The following is a 24,053-nucleotide window of genomic DNA, read 5'->3' as shown; positions in this document are numbered from 1 at the left end:
GCTAAACCTGTGCAAATTTGGGGTATTAACAAGTATAGGGGTATTAAGAAGCATCTCAGTTTCCACATCTGTAATGTTCAGAGACTAAGGCTATGTCTACACTGGCAATTGAATGACAAAACTTTTGCCTTTCAGAGGTGTTAAAGTCCCCTTTCCCCTCGAAAGACAAAAGTTTTGCCACAACTAGTGCCAATGTGAACACCACTTTCCTGCCAACAATGCAAATGCTGCTCTTGGGGGTGGAAATTTTTTGTTGGCAGGGGAGCCAACAAACAGTGGCTACACCGCACGCCTTTTAGCAGCAAGCCCTGTCACTAAAAGCTGTGTAGTGCAGATGTAGCCTATCACTCACATATCCCGGAAGGGTGTTGAGAATTAGTTAATGTTAGCACACCAGTTTGAAAATCATAAAGAACAGCACAAATGTAAAGGATTGGCAGAGCACTGCAGATGTCTGATCAGTCCTTTCAATTAATGGTTTTCACTTTTCACACCTTTTTTCAAAAACACTACTTAGTCTTTTGCTCAGGATTTCCATGGTTTTTAGTATTTCAAGGGAAAGTTTTCCTAACTGTTTGTCTAAAAAAGTGAACTCAGAAGCTGTGTTGGTACACTGCACTAGCTGTGGGGGATGTCATTTTCTTTAAGGTCCTGTTCACTCTAAATTCATGTCCACATTTCTTCTTACTCCAGGAGAAGCCGTTGAATACAATGAAACATTCTTGCTTAGTGGCAAAACACACTGCCTCTGACTGTCAGACAAGAAGACAGGAATCTGAATTTAACTTGGATCTTCTCATGGGAAGTACCACTATTAAAAACAAAAACAACAGAAACATAGTTCACCTTTGAAGAGGGTACTGCTGTGGAACCTGATGGGGATGTATCTCTTGACGTTTTCAGTGACGGAGCAGAAGATCTCTCTTTACCTATAAAAAAGAAGAGTTAGAATTTTATTCAAGTTGTGTCCTCCCTCCCTTCACACACAGGAGTGTGCGCACCTTGCAAAATTCACCAGGCCATGCACAAAACCTATCTCCTCATCTTTTGATGATGATAATAATCTAATGATATTCTACTTGCTTATCAAAGATAAAATAGTCTCTGGCTAAGAAGATGAATAGTAGCATTTTATAAGGCTGACATTTGTCCTTAGAAAGCCTGTTTTTCTTATTTCCATTGTTTAACTGGAAGAATATTTCAGTTTGAGATTGTTGGAGATTGTTCTATATTCCTGTCATAAACAGATGGTTAAGGGTTAATGTCTCTTTTACCTGTAAAGGGTTAAGAAGCTCAGTAAACCTGGCTGACACCTGACCAGAGGAAAATGGGGGGACAAGATACTTTCAAATCTTGATGGAGGGAAGTCTTTGTTTGTGCTGTTTGTTTTGTTCGTTGTTCACTCTTGGGGCTAAGAGGGACCAGACGTACACCCAGGTTTTCTCCAATCTTTCTGAATCAGTCTCTCATGTTTCAGAATAGTAAGTAATAGCCAGGAAAGGCGGATTAGTCTTATGTTTGTTTTCTTAACTTGTAAATGTTTTCCTTTTTCTGGAAGGATTACCACCTCTGTTTGTTGTAACTTTGAATCTCAGGCTAGAGGGGGTGGGGGAGTCCCTCCAGGCTATATGAATCTGAGAACCCTGTAAACATTTTCCATCCTGATTTTGCAGAGATAATTTTTACTTTTTCTTTCTTTAATTAAAGTTTTCCTTTTTTAAGAACCTGATTGATTTTTTTCCTTGTTTTAAGACCCAAGGGGATTGGGTCTGAACTCACCAGGGATTGGTGGGGGGAAAGGAGGAGGGGGGAAGATTAATTCCTCTTCGTTTTAAGATCCAAGGAGTTTGGATCAGTGTAGCCTCTCAGGGTAACCCAGGGAGGGGAAAGTCTGGGGGGAAAAAGAGGGGGAAGGCTAATTTCTTCTTGTGTTCAGATCCAAGGGGTTTGGGCCTTGGGTTCCCCAGGGAAGGTTTGGGGGGAACAGGAAGTGTGCCAAACACTATATTTTGGCTGGTGGCAGCGTACCAAATTTAAGCTAGTAATTAAGCTTAAAACTGATCATGCAGGTCCCCACTTTTTGGACGCTAAAGTTCAAAGTGGGGAAAAAACCTTGACAATTCCTATAAGAAGTGAAATGAGGAATTCTACATCTTTTCAGCGTTAAACATCGTGGTCAGTAACCAATCATAGAACCAAAATCAAAGCTTGGGAAACTGGGTATTCACAAGTATAGGTTTAGCAGTATAATAGGAAATCCAGCAAAGCAATAAACCCACAAAGTCCAAATGACAGGTAGGGATCTCTTTTTAGCATCAGGGTCTTACTTCTCAATGTTCATGCCAACAAAATTAAAACAGGAACAACTAGAAGCTACTGTTCAAAATGCAGTCATGAATAACCTTGCCAAATGTCCATTATGGGAAGCCTGCAGCAGCAGAATACTTGGCAAAAAATTAGAAAGAGAAATCAATTGAAAGTAACCTTCATTTATTACATATTTTAAAACCTCCCGATGTGGATTACTTTAACAAAACTAATGACAACTAAATAAGTCTGTAATTGAAATACCCAAGTAATGTTACTTAGTACAATGGATCATGTCTAGTGAGCTATTTACTTTGTATGTTGCAAGATGATGTAAATTAAGAATGCACCCACCATTGTGCATTTTTAAATACCAAAATCTAAAAGAATTAAGAAACTGAAATGTAAATAAATATATATTTTAAATAGATCTAGAATGTTAAAAAAAGAAACCTTTGCAAGTTGCCCCTTCTCTCTCTCCACAGATTTTCAGCATACTCTGGCTACAAAGGATAGAATTTAACATCAACCTAACTGGCTGAGGAAAAAGGAAGACCAAACAAGCAAGTGACAGCTGCTCCCCAACTGCAACAAGACACAAATAGCAGCTGCCTTAGAAGTTTCATATTTTATCTGATCATTCAATATAGCCCTTCAAGATACCCTCCATACTTGTCCATACAGTAGAAACTGTTTATCTTGTCTGTACTATCTTACACTCAACAATGGCCATCACCTCCTTTTTGCTTATATAACTACTTTATTGCTTTTCTCAGTTCAAAACAATAGCCTACTGTACCTCTCAACTACACCTGAGGCAAGTAATTTTTTTATACATATATTTAACTTTGTTCCACAAGAAGGCCCTGATCCTGCAAGCTGCTCCAAGTGGAGAGGCCCCCTCTACCTATGTGTAGACCCACTAAAGACAATAGGGCAATGTGAGTACAGGTGCCCACCCGTGTGGAGAAGCTTGCAGGAGGGGGGGGGGGGGCACACTGGTGCAGTCTATTACTGTAAGTTATGGAGATCATAAGTGAAGACTATGAAATTTTACCTACCAAGTTCCTCAAGGCAGAGTATCTTTGCAGAACACATCACCAGTGCTAAAATAATAAACAATCCCCCACCTCACAAAAGGTTCCCCCCATGTTTGTTTTATTCCTCATTTGAGGGGAGGGGGGAGGGTTGCTCATATCTGAAATACAAGGCAGTCGCATCTAGCCATTGCTGACTAGAGAGCTATCCAAATTACATCTTTGACATAAAGAGTTAGATCCTTCTAGTTCTTGTCATAATGTATCACTAGTCTTTTCTTTCTTTACTTGACCATGACTCTCTTCATGTCTAAATGACAAAGTTATGTTTTATTATGTTTGCATACAGAAATCAAACATGCTTTTCATAATCTGCATCCCGAGGCATTCAGATCACAAAACTAGCTGGCCTTTTAGACCACACAGAATTTTAACAACTTTATTTGATATAATTTAATATAATATCTTTCATGCCAATGAATCAAAAATGTTTTATAAATTTCACAATGGTTCCAAAAATATATATATATTATCAAGGGACCATACAGAAAAATTATTTAAGTTAGAATGAAATAGCTGGAGAGTCAATGAGGATGAGTTGTAAAAGCGCTAAAACAGGTAGATATACTAAAGGAAACTGTTCTCACACCAAATGGCGAGTCTTTGTTCCAAACTGAAAGGAGGCAAGCACTAGATGAATGGAAGGAGAAGGAAATGTAGGAGGGAGGAGGATATTATGGTGGTCTTTAACAGGTGTGTGAGAAATTAAACACAAGGAAGGCAGTTTTTAATGCTACCCGAAAAGGACAGAGGAGCCCTAAACAATTAAAGGTAAAAAGATAAAGTAAAATACGTCTCTGATCAGTGCTGTTCAAGTATGTTCCAGCCCTGCTGATGGACAATTCAACCAAGCCCCCTATAGTCATTCGATTTCTCTCTCTGTAGATGAAGTTGGGGAAAGAAAGAAGATGAACCACAGTAACTAAGGAGATTCTGGAGTTTTAGCCCCAGCCAGGGAGGGGACAAGAGGCAGTGTTAGCCCCAGGGATACCCTGGGGATAGACTCATAGACTTAATATTGTACGAGCCAAGAGTAGCTGGTAGTAAAGCAAGAGAAGAAAGAAGACCCTCAGCTTAATCAAAGACTGTGTTGCCAACTTTGATTTATTTTGATTTTATTGTGAGCTTCTCAGCATTTTATTGCCAGTTTCATTATATTTGTTTTTTCTTAAAGCCCCAGCTTCTGGACTCATATGACACTAGTGGACACCAGTAATTCAAGAAATATACAGATTCTAAAGTAATGTATTTGGCAGGTCTTCATAAATAAAAGCAGAAATCCAAAGGCAAATTACACACAAATTAACAAACAGATGCAACAACAACTATGTGATTCAATTGTGAAAATATGTAACATATTAAAAAGACTGTATACTGTATTAACTTCATAAATGATAGTGATTTTAGGTCTAACTTGACACAAGTAACAGGACGTAAGACAGACCTCATTTCTCAGTGGGAACAATTGAGAAAGTGAATGGAAAATTAAATTGTAAATAAGAGTATAACAAGCATTAGGCTAGAGTCAGTCTAGCTAAGTAGGACCACTCTGGTACAAGGGACAATGGACAAGGTAAAACTGGAATGTAGAGGTCAGATTATACATGAACAGCACATGGAGAGAGCATTCTGAAAAGTAACCAAGCTAATCATTAAGCACATGATGCACTGTATAGTTAGTAATACAAGAGTTAGTAATAATAATGAATAATAATTATGCTTACTAGTCATTCATTTCCCTCACTGAAGAACCTTGAAAGTTGTTGAACAAATTTTAAATACAAGATAAACAGAAAGAAGGATATAAGGAAAAGTTTTCCCGTGTAACTTCAGATTTGTGATGTACCCTGCAACCACACACTGCATTTGAGCCTGGCCAGCTTGGGCATAGTATTGCTTTATACCAAATAAAGCCACCTGGCATGACAAATTCTGGAGTCAAACTGAGTTTTGGAGAATCAAATGGAAGAGGGTCGTAGGGGATCCCCACAGTGGTATGAAACTTTGTAAATAATTCAGATAACTAGAGAGCTAACAAAAATTAAATTTAGGAATTGTAGTGACCCCAACCATAGCAAGTACTGTAAAACTCTTTAAAACTCAGAGGGCTCAACATCTTCAAAAAGACATTATGGTATATTAGTTAAATATACACACAACTCAAAAGTCCACAATATAAGCAGACATGATGATAACATGGATGTATTAAACAAACAACAACAACATCAGATGTAAAGCTACTATAAAATTGAATTTTCCAAAGAAAAACTCAGCAATTTTAATTCTTTCACACACAAACCCCAACGCCAGCAGAGCTTAGTATGCACAACTTGCAGATAACTACTGAAAACTTCTAATCATATAAAGCTGATGCCTTGAATTGATATTCCCAACATTAAATGCTCTGTATTTTGGCTATTTCATATATTGCTATGGTGCTCCAAGAACTGTCTGAACTTTATTTATATCTTGATTGAACTATAACTCTGATAGGGTGTTTATCGTATATTTAATACTGTTCAACAGCATCCAAGGTGTTCCAGTGGAGAGATGCTTCCTTTAAGAGGTGTTATGGAGGTACTGTGCTTAGCCCCATCATCTGATGTACTGGTACTGCCACAAGGAGCACTGTTGGCTTCAGATGCTGAAGCAACCTCTTTCCTGCTTCCACATCTGGCAGATAAAAAAATGGTGCAACACAAAGAGTGAAAACTAACGAGGAATGGGAAGTCCAGGGATAGCTGAACTTTCAATGCAGAGTGAAGCAAAATGTGGCTGTTCACCAACAGAGTCCAAAGTACAAATCTGCTCTGAAAAGTGACCTTGTAAAAAAATAACATCTTAATATTCAGCTGCCAGCATGTTGTGTCTGCTCACTTCAGTTACATAAATACATTTTTACTTCTTGTTACAAAAAAAGCACAAACCTCCCTGAAAATTTGGAACATTTCTCTCAAAATGTAAAATTTTCTATTAGCCCAGACAGCAGGTTTTTCCATTAGAATTCAATATATGAGTAGCTATGTTAACATGCTGCAGAAGTGCCAAAAAATCTGCTCAACTGTAGTAAATTCCCAATCCCCACAACATTTCCCAAGTTTTAGACAATCTTCTCCTGTACCTGATAATTAGATTCTGTTTACCTAAATTTCTACTGCAGTTTCAGGAGGGTGTCATATTTTTTACTTTCTGTTCTAAACGTTTGTGTAGCCCTGCTGCAACTGTTAAAAGTCTGAGAGACAGTCTGTATTTCAGTGGTGAGTGAAGAAACACCCCTCTGTGTTTATGCATAGTTATTTAAATGCTTTGGGGTGTTTTGCTGTGAAAGGTGCTATAACTGCCTGCTATGGGCACCCTGGAAAATCCAAGGTAAATGTCATGTAACAAGTAAATCCAGATTTAAAATTAGAAGAAACAAAAAGAACACTACTGCCAAAGTGGACAACAGATTTTGCACAATTTCACTAGAATTTGTAAAGAGTTTGACAAGAAATCCATAAATCCACCTAATCTGTACAGTCGTAGCAATAAGCACCTCAACGGGAAAAAAAACATGCTTCCACTTTTGTCTGCAAGTTTTTCATACATGGAGGTTTTAAACAGACATGGATCTCCTTTCTGGAAAAAATGAACATTCAACCCTTTGAAATCCAGGCCATACATTGGATTGCCTAGCTTTAGACACAAGGTTTTGCACTGATTTGACGGTTGCAAGATTTGAGAGAATCAGAGTGAGAGGGGTAAATTGCTAAAAGAACTAATATGCACTGTTAGCACAATTCTATGAAACATCATGTTTTTGAAAATGTAAGGATCTTTACTTTTTATTCGGCTTTCCCACCAGAATTTTTCCTTTTCTTCTCAGCTGCAGAAAGAAAAGCCCTCACCTAATTGCTCATGGCAAAACTGCCTGTAAAGGGATCCATGACAGAAGCAAAGAGAGAAAGAAACAGAAGCATTTGGTACTAAAGAAAAATAATCTGCTGTACACAGAAAAGTCACGCAGCTGATGGAACTGCAGTCAGCCTAGAGAGGCTGTTGAAAAACACCTGCAAGCTCCCTCAAGAGACCTTTACATATATTCCTAAAGGAATAAAGAGCTCCCTGAAACATTTAATAAGGCAGGCAAAACATAATCGGAACAAAAAGTCTAATGTCTTCATTATATAAAGAGAAAGATCTTATATAATGAGAATCAATTTCACCTCACTAATCAGTTTTCATCATTAATCCAGCATTACCTTGCTGAGAAATATTTCTTTTATGTAAAGATGACATACTTCTGCTATGCTGGGACTGGTGGAAAGAATAGGCTTTGCTTCTTTCAGGGGAGTAGCTCCTACTGCTGACACTGGAGCCAGATCTGCTGTGTGGAGAATCCCTTCGGCTCACAGGCGATTCCCTGAAGAAAGGAGAGTCCCTCTTATGAGGGGATCTCTCTCTCAAATAATGAGAAGGATAGAAGCTTTTTCTTCTTAAGCCATCTCTGAGTTCCCTTTGAAGGCAGCAGAAAAGAAAAAATTAATTACTTCTCCGTACTCTGTTTATAGAAATTACAGAAATCTAAAAGTTCATAACTGGTAACAAAACAGCAAATTTCCACCTCTGTAGTAAGTAGAAATAGGTCAATCATTCTCTACACAGTAAATCTGAGACCTCCAGTATAATTAAGTACTAAGTAATTCTTAGGCCAACTTAAATTGGTCAAATAAAAATTGTTAATCAAAAGTTAAATATAAGGAGATTTCTTCAGGTTTTCATTCAGTTCAACAGATTTTAGAACCGTTTCCAACGTCTCCTCATCAGATCCTCCACCTCCCTTATACTAGTTGGTAACTTACACAAACTATTAAAGATATATTAATAAAGTAGTATATAACTGAAGGGTGAAACAGATATTCACACAAAATGCAACTGGAAGCACCTTTGGTATTTTACATTTTTTCTCTTGCACAGTCATTCCACTCTCTCCTTTTGGACACTATCCAAGTTTTAAATGAAATTAATTAAAATAAAAACAGACCCAAAGAGGAATCAGTAAGATGCATACATAAGTACAGCTCACAATCTTTCACTGTGGTAACCCTCACTAACGCACTCTTAATATTTAAGTTCTTTGGAGTACTTGTCATTTTAATTTGTTCGTAAAGTGCCATGAACATAAATGATGCTGTATGCTATAATTCTGATTTCAAGCTGTAATAACTGCAAAATTATAATTAAGGCTGCAAATCTGACATGGCATTTTTTAATAAAAAATCATGGAGCAGTCATGGTAAATTTACTAAGTCATGGGTTCAGTGCCTGCTCTGTGATTTTCATTTAAAAATGCCCTGACAAATGAGGGGCTCACCCACCACCTGGAACAGCACTCTTTGCCCCAGGACCACAACTCTAATCCCAGCCTATTGAGGGGAGGAGACAGGGGGCTGGAGAGTGAGCCTGCCCCATCTTCACCCTGGCAAAGGCAGCTCCTGTGTACCCTGTGACTGGGCCGGGGGTTGAGAGAGCCCCTGTCCCACACTCACCCTGGGCACGGGTAGTGCCACTTGCTCAGGCTTGACCCTGCAGCCTCTCTGTCATCATATGGGAGAGGCATCGTGAGAGCCAGATTTGAGTGAGTGGTTCGGTAATCCTGTGTATCAGGTCACAATGCCTGAAACAGGTAGCCAGGCTCAGCCCCATGGGACACAGGAGACACTGCTGCAGGGTGAGTTGCGTTAATTAACTGTTGTTTCTGGTGGCTTAATTTAAAAAGAAATACGTTTGAAAAAAGAAAAACTGTGTACATGAGAACTGATTAAATACGCAAGAACCACCATTATTAGTATTGCCATAGCACTTAGGAGCCCTAGTTATGACCACCATGTAGATGCCTGAATGTATGTGAACTTAATAATTATACATATTAGTTAAGTGATAAATACTTCAGAATTAGTCTATTTCACCAATTTTTAACAAGCATAGTATTTGAAAAACTTTAACAGCTCCAGATACAATCTAGCATGAAAACTCTCACCTTCCAAGTTCTAAAAGTGTATAATTTACCTGAATTTTCCATAAAGGAGCTGTTAGGATACACAGATAAATAATATGGAGCAACTGTTTATAATGACATGCATATAAGAAATATGAAGAAAACAGCTGCTCAGTCACATTCTGAGATTTAAACTGGGTGTTTAAAATTTCTATAATGTACAAACAGACAACTTTTGATTTTTCTTAAATAAACAAAAACACAAGCTTTCAAACAGAATGGTACACCACGTTTCTGCCCAAAGCAAATTTTTATGAGCAAGTTATTACACCCCTATAAACAGAGGACTTTATTATGGAAATATTAACAGAACCCCAACTGTTGCATACCTGTAATAAATACTCTAATATTCATTCAAGCATTTACAATTTCTAAACAAATCTTCATTAGATCAGAGAGCAAAAAATGATGGGGAAAATAAACAATGACTGCAAGAGTGTGAGGGATCAAAAATGAAACATTTTGAATTTTATTTTTATTCATGTTTTTGTCATTCATCATTTACATTGTTAAGCTAGCCTTGGTGAACTATAATAATACAAGCAATCAAATAAAAATTTCTGAACCACACAGCAAAAACTTCACACTTCTGATCACATTATTAATGCAACTAAACTTGTTAAACTGAACTCAACTGCTCAAACAAGTTTTTATTTATTTATTTCCAAACATATATTCCTTCCTCAATGTGAATACTCTGGAATATGCCTCCAGCTCAGGAATTAAGACACCATTTCAGCAAAGCATATGCTTGATATTTCAGCATGTGCTTAAATGGTCTGCTGAATAAGGATGGATTTAATCACCAATTCTCTGCTGAATCGGGAATTTAATGCAGGACTAAAATCCCTTTAATGACTGAATTTAATCTCCATATTTGACACAAATAACTTCAGAGTACAAATGAATTTTCTGCGTAACATTTTGAAACAGTGTATTGACATTTTAATCTCTACACAAACTAACCTTCACACACACATTCTGATAATCTTGGCCATAGGTCACTCTTCACATTTTAAAATTAAACACAGTTATTCCCTTATTTGTCAAACTAATTGAGATACCCCAGATTCGCTGAAGTTCTGTCAGCTACATAAGTTATCTGTTACTAGAGGCAACATTTTAACAAAACAAAAAACAAAACAATAACATACTCACACAGAAAGGAAGGGTGGTAGCATCAGGGGAGGCCTTCAAGTGCCAATAGTGCCGAGCCACTGGGCTCCCACACAGAGCTCCATGTGTTCCACACCTAGCCCCACCACCACACACCCTTTCCTTAAATCATCCACTCCATATCTCCAAACACACCACTCTTCTCCACCATGCCTGCTCATGCCCTACCCTCCCGATGTTGGTTCACCCAGCGCATCATGCAGCAGCTTTGTTGGGAACTAAGGGGCTGTAAGCGGCCTTCTAGATAGGTTATGGGGGTGAAAGGAGATGTGGGAGTGGGAAATCAGTTTGGAAGGGAGTAGAGCTCAGCTATGACAAACCACTGAATTAATGTGAATACCTATAAACAAAGCTGTATGTTAGTTGTCCAGTATAAGGGTGAAGATCTGTGCGGTGGAAGGAAGATAACTGAGGCTGACGAGGAATTGGTGAGTGGAATTCAGAGGGGTTGCTTTATCATATAAATGTTTTTTTCTTTGCTTGTTAAGGGTTTCATTGCTGATATACACAGCTTAGCAACCTTAACTCAGAGTTGAAGACATGAGCAAGTATGTGTGATACATCACAAACGTTCTTTTCCATTCTGAATAAATAAATAAAGGGATGTGAATATACAAATGTTTGTTTCACTACACCTCACTATACCTTCCAACTTTCACACAAATGTGACACAAGCCATCGATATGTGTAACAAGTGACCAAAATATGGAGTACTTCTTGGTTTTTTGCATGTCATGTCAGAATGGACAGTGTTTCTTTTTAACCGCAACACTTGTTTTTAAAAGATATTTTTGCAGTGTGTGAATTAAAATCAATGGGGTTATATTTATTTTTTTAATTAAAAAAACAGGGTACTCAAGGTAAGGTTACAAGGCTCTCCTCAATAATAAGGCTATAATATGCACATAAATATAAGTAGTCAAGAGTGGAAGAGGAAGATTTAAACTCAGTCTCCTGGTTCCTGACCCTGTGCACTTTCCCCAAGATTAAGGGGTTTTCTGATAGGAAGATGTGTCTCTCATCCATAGAACATGATCTGAATTAGCAGTGAAACATAACAGGGAGCTTGACTCAGATGAAATGCAAAACATCCTATCAAATCCATTACACTTCATAAGTCTGAGCTTCCCAATACACATAGTAATCATTTTATAGTTTAAACATCTACACAAAAAGTTCAAGAATCAAGAACTCTTCCTCCTCCAGCATTTTGCAAGTCTGAGAAAAATGAAATCAGAACATAAAGGAGGGGGATCCAGATATGTTAGTATTTCTCCCAAAACTCAGTAAATCTTCCTGGTAACAAAGTGTGCAGATCAACATGTATACTGAAGTAAATCACCAACTTCAGTTTACTTACTATAATCCTTTGTTTTTTCATAAGATCTTAATCAATTCCATACTGATTTATCTTCTACTGTACTATACATCTGGTCCCAATGATCTTTATTTGAACTCTCGAAGATTATAAACAATGACAGACTTCTCATATCAATTGGCCCAGCAAAGTTTTATAGCCAAGCAACTTTTTACAGTATTTAAATTAAGGATGCTTAGCTCAGCGTTAGCTCAAATAAAACTCACGTACTAGGTCTTGTTAGTTTAATCTTATCAATAGCTTTATAGTTGTTTCCCTAATTCACATGAAGAGGGCTGCAAACAAGTATTTGATTATGAGCCACACAGATAATCAATATACACTGCTCTTGCGGACTGCACGTTTAAAATATATGAGTAAGTTACACTTTAATTCTTATTTCCATGTTGTGCAAGCCATTGTACACTGTGCAGGTCACTGTACCAAGTCCAAAATTTGCCATTGTGTACACCAAAACCCAGTAGAAAGTCTGCCAGACCTGCCTGTATTTTTCTGATGCCATCACAATCAGAGGGAATATGGATGAGTGGAATAACATGAAGAGGATTTGGATATCCTTTTTCTAGGACTGTATAACTAGACCGGGTGCACACTTAAAACTGAATTGGAAAGCATGTTATTCCTGTTTGTACTTTGCTGTGTGAAAACATCCTCTCCCTTTTCTAGGCCCTATCACTGAGGTAGCTTGGTAGCTATCCCACCTGCTGGAAACAGCAAAGTGAGAAGGAATCTGAGATGACAAGTCATAAAGGCGTGTTGTAACTCAGAAGTTCTTGTTTTCTGTCTCCATCTGCTGACAGGAGAATCTACTGCCAAATATGTAGGGTGATATAGAAGAACAAAGAATAAAAAATAACAGCCCAGGCATAGGGTTGCCAGGCGTCCAGTTTTTGACCGGAACACCTAGTTGAAAATGGACCCTGGCGGCTCCAGCTGACACCGCTGACCAGGCTGTTAAAAATCCGGTTGGCAGCGCAGCGGTGGCCCAGGGCTAAGGCAGGCTCCCTACGTGCCCTAGCTCTGTGCAGCTCCCAGAAGCGGCCGCCAGGTCTTTGCAGCCCCTAGGCACATGGGCAGCCTGGGAGGCTCTTCGTGCTGCCCGCACCCTTGACTACACATTATCCTGTGAGCAGCTGAGATCATTCAGACTGTTTGTAGAGTAAGGTACTACTCAATACAAGAGTGACAAACTGAATCCTAAAAAAATTCAAAGTGAAGGCAATTTCAAGTTTTTGAGCCTCATATATGGAATCCACAGAATATTCCAGTTTTAAATTAACAGAAGGCACAAAATTTTGCCTCCAGCCTATTGCCCATAGTGATGACATACTAGAAAAATAGTTTTTTCTTCTCTCTTCTCCAGAGAGCTCAGTCAGCAGATCAGACTGCTCTAAATCTAATGCAGAGTGTGAGGGAGAAAGCACATCTGGTGAAGGACTCCCAGTTCTTACTCCTGACTCACCCAGTGACCCAAAGCCAGACTACGTGAAATAATCCAGAGGAAGCTGCCTTGTGATACAATTTTTTCAAGTGATTTTACAAGTTATTACAAGTTACAAATTATTTTATTTTTATCAAGTGGGGAGAGGAAAGGAAGACAATGTATATACAGGAATCTAGCATCATGAACAGAGGGCAAGCTTTAGTGGACAGCAGAACACCATAAAATACAAAGCGTGCAAGTGAAAGTAACTCTTGGGAAATTAAGTTTTTCAGTAAGCTTTTTTGTTTAAGAAGCTACTGAATCGATTTGGGAAATGGCAAGAGATGAGGAAGAAAAGAAGTGTCCTCTCAAGCCATCCACCATGTACTGCTGTGTTTCTATACACACAGAGTTTTTACAGCTGAGCTTCCTACAGTTCTCCTGAAAAGAATAGTGTTGAAATGGAAATGCTGACAGGCCATTAACTACAAAGTCACTGCTTGCCATATTATTATAATTCAATCAATCAATCTAATCAATGTAAAGGTTATCCTTACAAGAATATAACTAACCAGATGAAAGACAGAAGAAGAGAAAGAACTTAATAGAATGTGCTGATTTAACCATTTCTGTTCCTGTGGCTGACTTATCTAATTTGGTCAATTAAAAGGTTCAAAGGCAAATGTTAAATTACAGAATGTGTTTGTAAGATAAATTATTTTGACAGATTCAACTCTTGCCATTATAGTTTGTTTTATCTCTTTTCTCATTTCCTAATGGACTTTCTTATAAATTAGAAAAACCACTCTTTAATTTCATATACTTTTTAAAGGTGAACCATCTGGAAAAGACGGTACTTACCTGTACTGTAACTGTTCTTGAAGATGTGGATGCAGACATAAGAGTTCCGTCCAAGGAAGCAGGAACGCATTGGAGAGGGAGCCTAGGCTGTGCCCTCTCAGTGAGCAAAACTGCTGGCATTTCCTGTTCCGCTTGGTCACGAACAGGTCCAGCTGAGGAACTCTCACCTTTGGAAGATAAACATGGTAACCTCTGGCAGAAGGGACCACTCATGGTGAGAGAAGAAGGATCTGCTGAGGTGATCCGTCGGCGAATCCCAGGCTCCCAGAAGGTGCAAAGCCTGGAGTTGGATGGAGTGCTTCATGCAGAAGTCCCATAGATGGACAGCCTCCTGACGCAGGAAGCAGAGGAATGAACTCCTGATGAACTGATGTAGAACACAGCAAGGACACAGTGTTGTCCATCGGAATTTGTACAACCTTGCCTGCACTCAGAGGAAGGAACACTTGGCAAGCTAAGCGGACTGGTCGGAGCTCCCTAATGTTTATGTACAGGGAGAGTTCTTCCTGGGACCACAGGCCTTGAGTCCTGAGGCTGTCGAGGTACCCAACGTAAGTCTGACATGTCCAAGACTAGAACGCTGATTGCCAGGGGGAGACAAAGGAGACTCATCATTGCTAACTGTGGGTCCTTCCAACAGTCAAAGAAGGGGAGGGCCAGGGTTGGAACAGTAGGCACCGAGTCCAAGTGGTGTATGTTGGGGAGTAAACTGAAGCTAGATATTTCTGCAGAAGCTTGAAGCGTAGTCCTGAATGCTGGACCACATACGTGCACGCAGTCATTTATCCCAGTAGCTTGAGACAAACCCAAATCAAGTTGAGCACTGCTCCAATAAACTGTACTATCTGTATTGGAATAAGAGTAGACTTCTGTTCATTTATCAACAGGCCCCACGCTCAGAAGTTGCCTTGGAAAAGGTTGATGACGTTCTTTATTTGAACCTCTTAATGACCCTTGATCAGCCATTCATTAAGGTACAGGCATCTGATGAAGGCATGGTATTGGTAATAAGTCTGTTTTACAATAAACCTGAGAAATCTTCTGTAGCATACCAGTTCCCTGGATCCAAAGAGGGAATGATGGAGGCCAGGGAGACCATGCGGAACGTCCGTTTCTTGAGATATCTGTTGAGGCGACACAGGTCCACGATGGGATGAAGGCCTCCTTTGGGATTAGGAAATAACAGAAGTAAAACCACTTCCTTCTCAAGTTTCAAGGTACCTCCTCCGCAGCCCCCACCTGGAGGAGGGTCTGCACCCCCTGAGCAAGGAGTTGCCCATGAGAAGGGTCCCTAAAGAGGGAGGGGACCGAGGGCCTGGGAGGGATGGGTGGATGAAAACTGCAGGGTATAACCGTTCGTCAACATATTTAGCACCCAGCCACACCTTCAAAAGGCTGTTTGGGCCCACCAGAATATCTACATGACCCCAGCTGACAGCGCTTGTAACCTCTCCCTTTTCTCTTAAAGGAGTCTTGTCTTAGAGACAAAGCCAAGAAGCATGGCAGTTGCTGAGGCCCGAAGTGCTTCCTTAAAGTGGACGATGCATTAGGGTGACCAGACAGCAGTGTGAAAAATCAGGATGGGGTGGGGGATAATAGGAGCCTATATAAGGAAAAGATAAAAATTGGGATTGTCCCTATAAAATCAGGACATCTGGTCACTCTATGGCGCAGAGAGGTCCAGGGACCTGAGAGCAGCCTTTGAGTCCTTCAGGCCGCTGCTCTAAAAATAGTAAGGAGCCTTCAAAAGGGAGGTCCTGGATATACTGAGAGAGTCCTAAGGATTGCAGTCAAGAGCATTGTTCATGATGATAGTGAAGGCCATTGTCCTGGCCGCCGCATCTGCTGCATCTAGTGCCACCTGCAGAGAGGCTCTGACAACACTTTTTCCCTCTTCTAAGAGTGCTGAGAATTCCCATCTTAAGTCTTGGGGCACGGAGTCCTTAAATTTGGATAAGAAATCCCACAAATTGTAGTCGTATCTCCCCAGTAAGACTTGCTGGTTTGAAATACGTAGTTGCAGACCACCTGTGAAATAAAACTTTCCTAGCAAACAGATCCAGTTTCTTGGTGTCCTTCTGTTTGGGGGTAGCGCTCAACTGGCCCTGTCTGTCCCTTTCATTAGCACCAGTATGAGGGACCCTGGAGTGGGGGTAAGAGTAGATACTCATACCCACTGACTGGCACATAATAGTTATTCTCTACCCTCTTTGAAGAGGAGGGAAGAAAAGATAAGGTCTCCCACAGGGCTCTGACCAGCCCCATTACTGCCTCATTAATGGGTAAGGCCACTTTAGATGGAGCTGCTGCAGCCAGAACGTCAATGAGGCTGTCAGATGATTCCTTGAACTCTTCAATATGAAACCTCAGGTTAGCTGCTATCTGCTTCAGAAGCTCTTGATGAGCCCTAAAGCCATCTTGGGAAAGTGAGTTGCTCAGCCCCAAGATGGCCTCATCTGGGGAGGAGGAGGAACTTCTTCCTCTTCTCCAGCTTCAATAAGCTCCATAGGGACCATGTCCTGTAAATTGGTACTGGAGTCAGTACCAGACTCGGGGATCCAGTGTCAAACATGGAGGAGCAGTACGAGTATAAGTACGAACAGTGGGAGGTTCCAGAATGGACACCGCATAAGCCACTGTCCTTCTAGCTAGGTACCAGTGGGGAGGACTCACATCAAGGTCTGGCAGCATGTAGGATGGATACTGGTGGCCCTTAGGTTGATCATAGGGCTCCACATCAGACTCAGATGAAGAATACTCCCTAGGCAACCACAGGGAGAGTGGTACCTCTAGCTATCTCCGTTCAGTGCCGAGGGTCCAGTAACCGGTGATGGTCTAGGGATGACCTTACAGAGGACAGCTTGCCTCTAGGTGGGCCTGGTGCCAGGAAGGAGCTTGATGCACCATGCTCTCTCCTGCTCGAGGATGACAAAGCAGTCAGCTGATCTAACAGGGTCAGCAGGACCAGAGGTGACAATAAGTTTCTGGTCGCTACAAAGGCCTCCATGGTTGAAGGCACCGTAATGCCATTGGCACCACGATGACTTTCTGGCATCAGCAAAGGGTCCTGCACTGGAATCAATGGTCTCCGTAGAGTCGACAGTGCTGCCATGGGGCTGGGGAGTGGCCCAACGCAGGTTGTACTCCACTGCCTTCCTTTTGCTTGCCTTTCTTTGGCACCAATGAGTGCTCCCTGTTGGTGTGCTGCTTTTTGTGCTTCTTCCTCAGCATCAGGGATGGAGAGCGGTGCCAGCATGCACGAGGAGCACTTCGCACTGAGGCTGAAGTGCTCAGGGCTGAATCTGGGTGGTTTGGATTAGGACAGCCTTAAGTCTGATCGCTCTGTCCTTTTTGTGAGGGTTAAAGTCCTGACAAATTTGGCAGCAGTCTTTCACGTAAGATTCTCTCAGATGCTTCAGACAACTGGAAGGTGGGTTACTCAAAGGCATAGCCTTGCCACAGGAGGCATACGGTTTGAAACCTGGAGACTGGGGCATGTCCAGCCCCAGGGGCAAGGGAGCTTCTTAACAATAAGTTGGGGGGGTACTAACTTCCTACACAAAAAAGTATTTACAATATATACACTAAAACTACGAACAGAGAGAAACCACTGATAATTGCCTTACCAAAGCAAGAGGAGACATTCCAGCAACCATCATGGGTAGTAAGAAGGAACTGAGACGGTGCGGGACCGGCAGCGCACCTTATACCAGAAGGTGCTAGAGAGCTGGCCCAACGGGTACAACTGAGGGAAAAATCTCTGGTAACAATGCACGTAGCGTGCGCACACCTAACGTGGAATGAACATGAGCAAGTACTCGAAGAATAAGTCACACTCTGCCTTGTTGAACTTGGGGATCAGGAAATATTGTGAATAGAACCCCTTTCCCTGATGCTGCAGCTCTCAAAATATGTAGAGATCTGCTGAAGAAGCAGACACTTCTCAGAGGGGTCCCAGAAAAGGGGCATAAAAGAAGGGAAATAGATGGCTGTGTCAGAATGCACCCCTGTATTCACACCCTATGCACTATTGTAATAATCTTTGTACAAAATATACCTTGTGATGTAACATCTGAAAATTAATATTAAAATTTAATATAAATATAATAATTAAAAGTAATAACTCACTGATCAATATCAGGATGACACATTTGTAGTAAAATTATACATAAAATTATAAACAAAAGCTGAAATCATGCCCAAAGAAGAATTTACCAGACAAGTCTGGGGAAGGGGTAAGTCAGTTTCTCAAAGATAAAAGACAAGTGATGCCTCCAGCCAGGTCTCAAAGTTGATGGGCATTCGTTGGCAAGGAAGACAGGGCAGGAACAAACAGAACTGCATCTTCGTTAACAGCAGCATGAAACCTGTTTCACCGTGAGACTCCAAAATTCCAGCCTCACTGTGGGAATGAACTTTATCTAGGGATAACCCTCAGGAAAATGCATTTGAAAGGAGGTACTGGACTACAATATGATGGGCCCCAATTTCTCTCTCCCCAACCAACTCTTTTTAACTTAAGATGACAAAAGAAACAGCTGTTGGACTTTGGGAGTAGATCCCGGCCTGAGAATTTGGTCAGTAATGTTACTGAGAACATGTGATAAGAGGTTTCTCCTTGAACCAAGTCTAGTTTGTTAAGTTTTAGCACCGGAAAGCTTTTTATCTTTATTTCTCTTCTAACCATTTCTAACTGTACTGCCTTATATTTATACTCACTTAAAACCTATCTCCTTGTAGTTAAATAAACTAGTTTCACTCTTTAATCAAAACGAATTCAGTATCATGAATTGTGTGGGTAACTCCATTTAAGGGTAGCAAACTGTTGTATACTGGTCCTTTTAGAGGGGCAACAGACTTAACATATCCGGAATATCCAGAAGAGGGTTGGACAGTGTAGAACACATATTTTGGAGGAAAATCCGAGAGTGGAAGTGTGTTGGGGTCACCCTGCAAGTGGTAACCAATTCTTGTGGAAGCTGGAGTGTAACTCATGTGTGACTGGCAGGCTGCGGCTATACACAGATGCCAGGTTATTATCTACATGGAGGAAGGTAGTTTGTGAGCTGCCCAAGTGGGAGCTACAGCACCAAAGCACTGTGAGAAACCCAAGTTTGCTGGGCAAGGGTGAAACAGCCTCTCACTGGTCTGGATTTCACTCCAGAATGTCATAATGGCATAACCCAATCTCACAGCGCTTAGGACCTATTTGCCTGATGTTACTGAACTCCAAGCACTGTGGAAGTGGGACAGCCTGTCCCCAAATGGAGGGGAAATAACCTGAAGGTTGATAACTGGTATGTTTTCCTCAAGGGGAGAGTCAAATTGACTGCTTGCCAGCAGCATTGAAAAGGATGAGCTGGCTGGTTAAAATTGGAACCAGAAAGCCTTCTCCTGTGAGACTTGTGTCTTCTCTTGGAGAAATCCTATTGTCTTGTTGAATAAGGAGGCTGCCTGAAATACTGCTGGGAATACTTGCTCAGCTGCTGTTGGTGGTGCTCACCCCCATAATAGTGCCTCAGAACTACAGATGTATAAACTCCTAAGGACAGTAAAGTGGTCCTGAAGTCCTTAAAAGAATGTAATGTTTCATCTGTCTTTTCAGAAAACAAATAGTCCAACAAACAGTAAGTCCTGTATGGTCTGTTGTATGTCAGGAGCAATGCCAGAGTTCTGCAGCCAAGAATCTTCTCCAATCTCCAACCCTTTTAGGAAACTTCCCATGCCGGGGTGCGCAAACACCGAGCACCCGGAAATGCCTGGGTGAAATGCCAAGATAGCCGCGAGGTGGACCAATCTCCAATACTTTTAGGAAACGTCCCACGCCAGGGTGCGCAAATACCGAGTGCCCGGAAACACCCGGGTGAAATGTCAAGATAGCTGCAAGGTGGACCTTGAGAGCGCCGAATGCCAGGCGCTGGTCTTCTAATAATAATCCAGGATGCACGGGATCAAAGCCTGGAGTGGGAGTACCTTCCTTTCGGTGCACCAGACAGAAAACCTTTTCCATTTTGTTTTATAAGTGGCCGTGGTAGATGTACAATTAACTAACAATGGGTAACTATATACAAAGATAAGTAGAAGAGCTAGGCATTAGTGGAGCACTTGCGAGCAAGAGACCACTGTTCCAACAACCGTCATTGGCGGTAAGAAGGAACTGAAGGGAGGTCGGGCCAGCAAGGTCATATATAAAGTGCCATATCAGAGCCACTCCAGGGGGCTTCACAGCTAGTCCGATAGGTAGCTGCTAGGGAAAACTTTCCAACAGCCGTGCACGTTGCACGTGCACACACCTAACTGGAATGGATATGAACAAGCACTCGAAGAAGATCATGCCAGTATCAGTAGGAGCACCACTCCAGAGGAGGACTGGGGACAGAAAGGCAGAGTAAATCAGTTGCTGTCTAATAAGTGAGGTGGGTTGAAACTGTCAGTGCCAGAACCAACATCAATACCAGATCTGACAGCCATCCAATAAACGGTGCCAGAGTTGATGGTACAATGCCACTCTGATCTTGCTTCTGTACCAGAGAGCAGACAGCCCTGCTCCATCTTGGGCACTTGAAGAGCAATGAAGAAGAATCCATCTGAGTCCTGGAACGGCTCTGATTAGTCTTATGAGTTCTCTTCCTAGGCGGAACAAAGGAAGGGGAACGGTTGCTTTTTCTCAAAGAAGAGTCTAAAACCAGCTCTGACAACTGATGAGATGGGCAATCTGCAGAAGGCCCCAGGTCTGAATCTGTCCTAATGGCTTCTTCCAGGAGATGTGGTTTTAAATGTAGATCCCAAGCAACTTGTTTCCTTTTCTTAAAGGAATGACAATTTGAGCATTTTTCCTTAATATGCCCCTCTCGTAGACACAACCAAAAAAAAAAAAAAGAAGGGTAGGGGTCATTACTCAGAATAGTTACCCTGCAATAAAGGCAGTGGTTGAAACCTGGTGAGGGCATAGTATCAGGTAATACTAAAAAACAGCAACTATTAAGCTAAACTATTTACAAAGCCCACAAAAATCTTTTTGTTGCATAAACCGTGAGGAAAATGCAGCTGAGAAAGCTGACTCACATCGTGGGTGGTAATAAGAAACGGAAGTGGTACAGGACGTCACCATCCTGATATAGCCATGGGAGAGGCCAGAGGGTGCAAGTGCTATCCTGACAGGTACTGATAAGCAAATTTCTCTAGCTTCAGTGTGCTGGGCGCCTGCACACCTGAGTGGAATACATGTCTGCAACCACTCAAAGAACTACTAGTGGTTCAATTCCCAGCAAGGCTGTATTCAATCATTCACTCTTTTAAAGTACATGAATTGAATTCCATGCAGTATTTTCTATGGAGTTATTTTGAATGAGGTCCTCTGTCTTCTGTATGTATTTTTAAGATTCTATAGTATATTTACAGTTGTTTCCTCCAGTGTCCTTGGTCAAAATGTTTCCTTAACATTGTCATTTGATGTGTTCAGTGCTATTTGGTTGCTACCTTGCAACCGCAGAGTTTGCTGCATTTCAGTGATGTTCTCTCTGTGTTCACATGCACGTACATATACCTGCCTAAATATACAGTTTTAAAGTGCTCTGGGTTCCTCAGGATGAAGAGTGTTACATAAATGTAAAATATGATTGCTTTCTGATAAATGAAGAGTTCTTTTCCTATTTGATTTGGTCCTATACTTCTAATGCAACTTGAAATTAAATATATTTTATGTGGTATTCAACGTTGTCAGCACATCTCTGGGAATAACGATGCGATATCATGCTGAATAACTAGCACAGGAAGTAAAGCATATTACTCAGTAAGATAGGAGATTATAATCAACTAATTATCAACTACAAAGCCAGAAACTAAGAGTTAGGACAGAAACCAAATCTTTAAAGCACATAACTGTGCAATGAGTGAATGTAGGAGTAGCTTCATTTCTAAAATTTCCTAGCTCATTTCAGTTTGATCAGATTTTCATCACCACTATAACATATGTAAACATCTTCTGTGATTTTAGATTATTTACATTGCACTGGACACAGTGTTTGCTTGAATACATTTGTTGGTAGAAAGTGGTTAACATAGTTTATCTAGCTAGGATAGGCAGGACCTAACTATTATAAAACATCTTTACAAATCCTGTCAGGGTCTGAGTGCCTTTAACTCTTAATGACTTCCGGGGGGGGATCATGGAAATAGAGCATTCAAGAAAGGTTTTGTACAACTAATTTAACAAAATAACACTACCAATGAGATTTGAGAGAGACCAAAATAGTTCCTAGAGTGATTTTAACATTTGCACAAAGCCAATACCTTAATAAAAAGTATGAAATTTATGTTCTGACTAAACTATGTACATTCACAGGTAACGACAGACTTCCTTTAAAGAAAGTTCTGTCTAGAAATATAGTGAATGACAGTTTCTTCACAATCTTAGCACACAGACCAGTCACTGTACTCCAACTTGACTTCAATACCCCCACTAATGCAATCCTAGGCCTTACTTGGGCATTAACTGTGCCAAATTTATTCATAAATTACATGGCGGTTCTGTAATGTAATAAACCAACAAAACTCATTTTGATTTAGTATGCCCTTCCCTCACCTCCCAAAAATATCTGCAGATTACGTGACTAAACTCAGTCCAGAACTTTTAAAGTTTGTTGAACACCTCCGGAAGAAAAGAAGTTTGTTACAGCTAGTTGATGCCTAACTACAATGTTAATAGCACAGCTATACATTGTGGCTTCAACATGTAGTTGCCCTTTAACAAAAAACATCAGCTATCCTCTCACATACACTAAAATTATCAAACCCTATCTGCAACAAAAAGGAAACTACTGGTTAGCACAGCTGATCTACATAGGAGCTAAAAATAAGGGTGCTGGGGATGCAGCAGCACTCCCTGGCTTGAAATGGTTTCCATCATATGCAGAGTTCACAGTTTGGTTCAATTTCAATTTGGTTCAATTTAGAAAAACACACTGGATAGGCAACTCTGCCTCCTTAGAGAGCTGAAAGTGTAATTACAACTTCTTAAAAAGTACAAATTCATCAAGGAGCAATGCTGTGAGCTAGGACGGAGACACTTTTTAATAGTGTTAAAACAAAGGACACTGCCTGGGATAATATCAGATAAGCAGCTTATAAGTAACTTCCATTACTTATGAATATAAACTCCCATGGAGACAACCCTCCCTCATGTGATGACCTCTGCTGTTCCTCTCAGATTCCTATTGACTGGGGGTTGAAACAGTTTAAAATTATTTGCCAAATTCAGCAACAGTCATCTGGTCTTCAACACTGCATCAAGGAGACTTTTGCTGCCTGCCTGGTATATAACTGTTTTCCCCACAGGTTCACTAAGAAGTTTCCCCAATATAATCAGGCTCCAACTCATGGGAGTTCCTCTTGTAAAATTTCCTGCAGGAGTACTAACTTGCTGGGGTCAGACCATATGCCTCCAGACTACACTAACAGCTAAGAAACTGGGCCCAGATGGGCTTGCTTTCGTTAAAAACGCTTTGAAATAGGATATTAGTTGTGGCGTTGTATAGTACATAAATTCTTTTCAAGGATATTCTTTGATTTCAGTATGTAATGGTGCAGTACTAACAGACAATAATATATATAACCTCAAGAACATTCTTTATGTATATACAATTCCAGTTAAAAAATACAAAACAAAAACCTTAAAAGAGCATTCAAACATAGAGAGTAATTATAAAATGTTCAAAATAGTGATTGATTTACTTAAGATATATTTTTCCCAATGTCAACTTGATAATGTAGCAA

General features: G+C 40.6%; 1 protein-coding gene across 17 annotated transcripts in view; it reads right to left on the bottom strand.

Moving 5' to 3' along the window:
* PPHLN1 (periphilin 1) overlaps positions 1-24,053 on the bottom strand; it is a 125,503-nt gene that overhangs the window by 57,980 nt on the left and 43,470 nt on the right. For 15 of the 17 annotated variants that reach the window (XM_050936310.1, XM_050936304.1, XM_050936297.1 and 12 more), the window contains 2 exons: positions 7,646-7,899; positions 847-929 (listed from right to left, as the gene is read on the bottom strand). In XM_050936310.1, coding sequence (XP_050792267.1) covers positions 847-929; positions 7,646-7,899 — 337 coding nt within the window. The remainder of the gene's footprint in view (positions 1-846; positions 930-7,645; positions 7,900-24,053) is intronic. The other 2 variants (XM_050936299.1, XM_050936308.1) reach the window with 1 other exon arrangement.

This window comes from Gopherus flavomarginatus, chromosome 1 (genome assembly GCF_025201925.1).
Source record: "Gopherus flavomarginatus isolate rGopFla2 chromosome 1, rGopFla2.mat.asm, whole genome shotgun sequence".
NCBI classification, from domain to species: domain Eukaryota; kingdom Metazoa; phylum Chordata; order Testudines; family Testudinidae; genus Gopherus; species Gopherus flavomarginatus.
The sequence above is the reverse complement of the archived record's forward strand: the minus strand, read 5'-3'. Positions and strand labels throughout refer to the sequence as shown.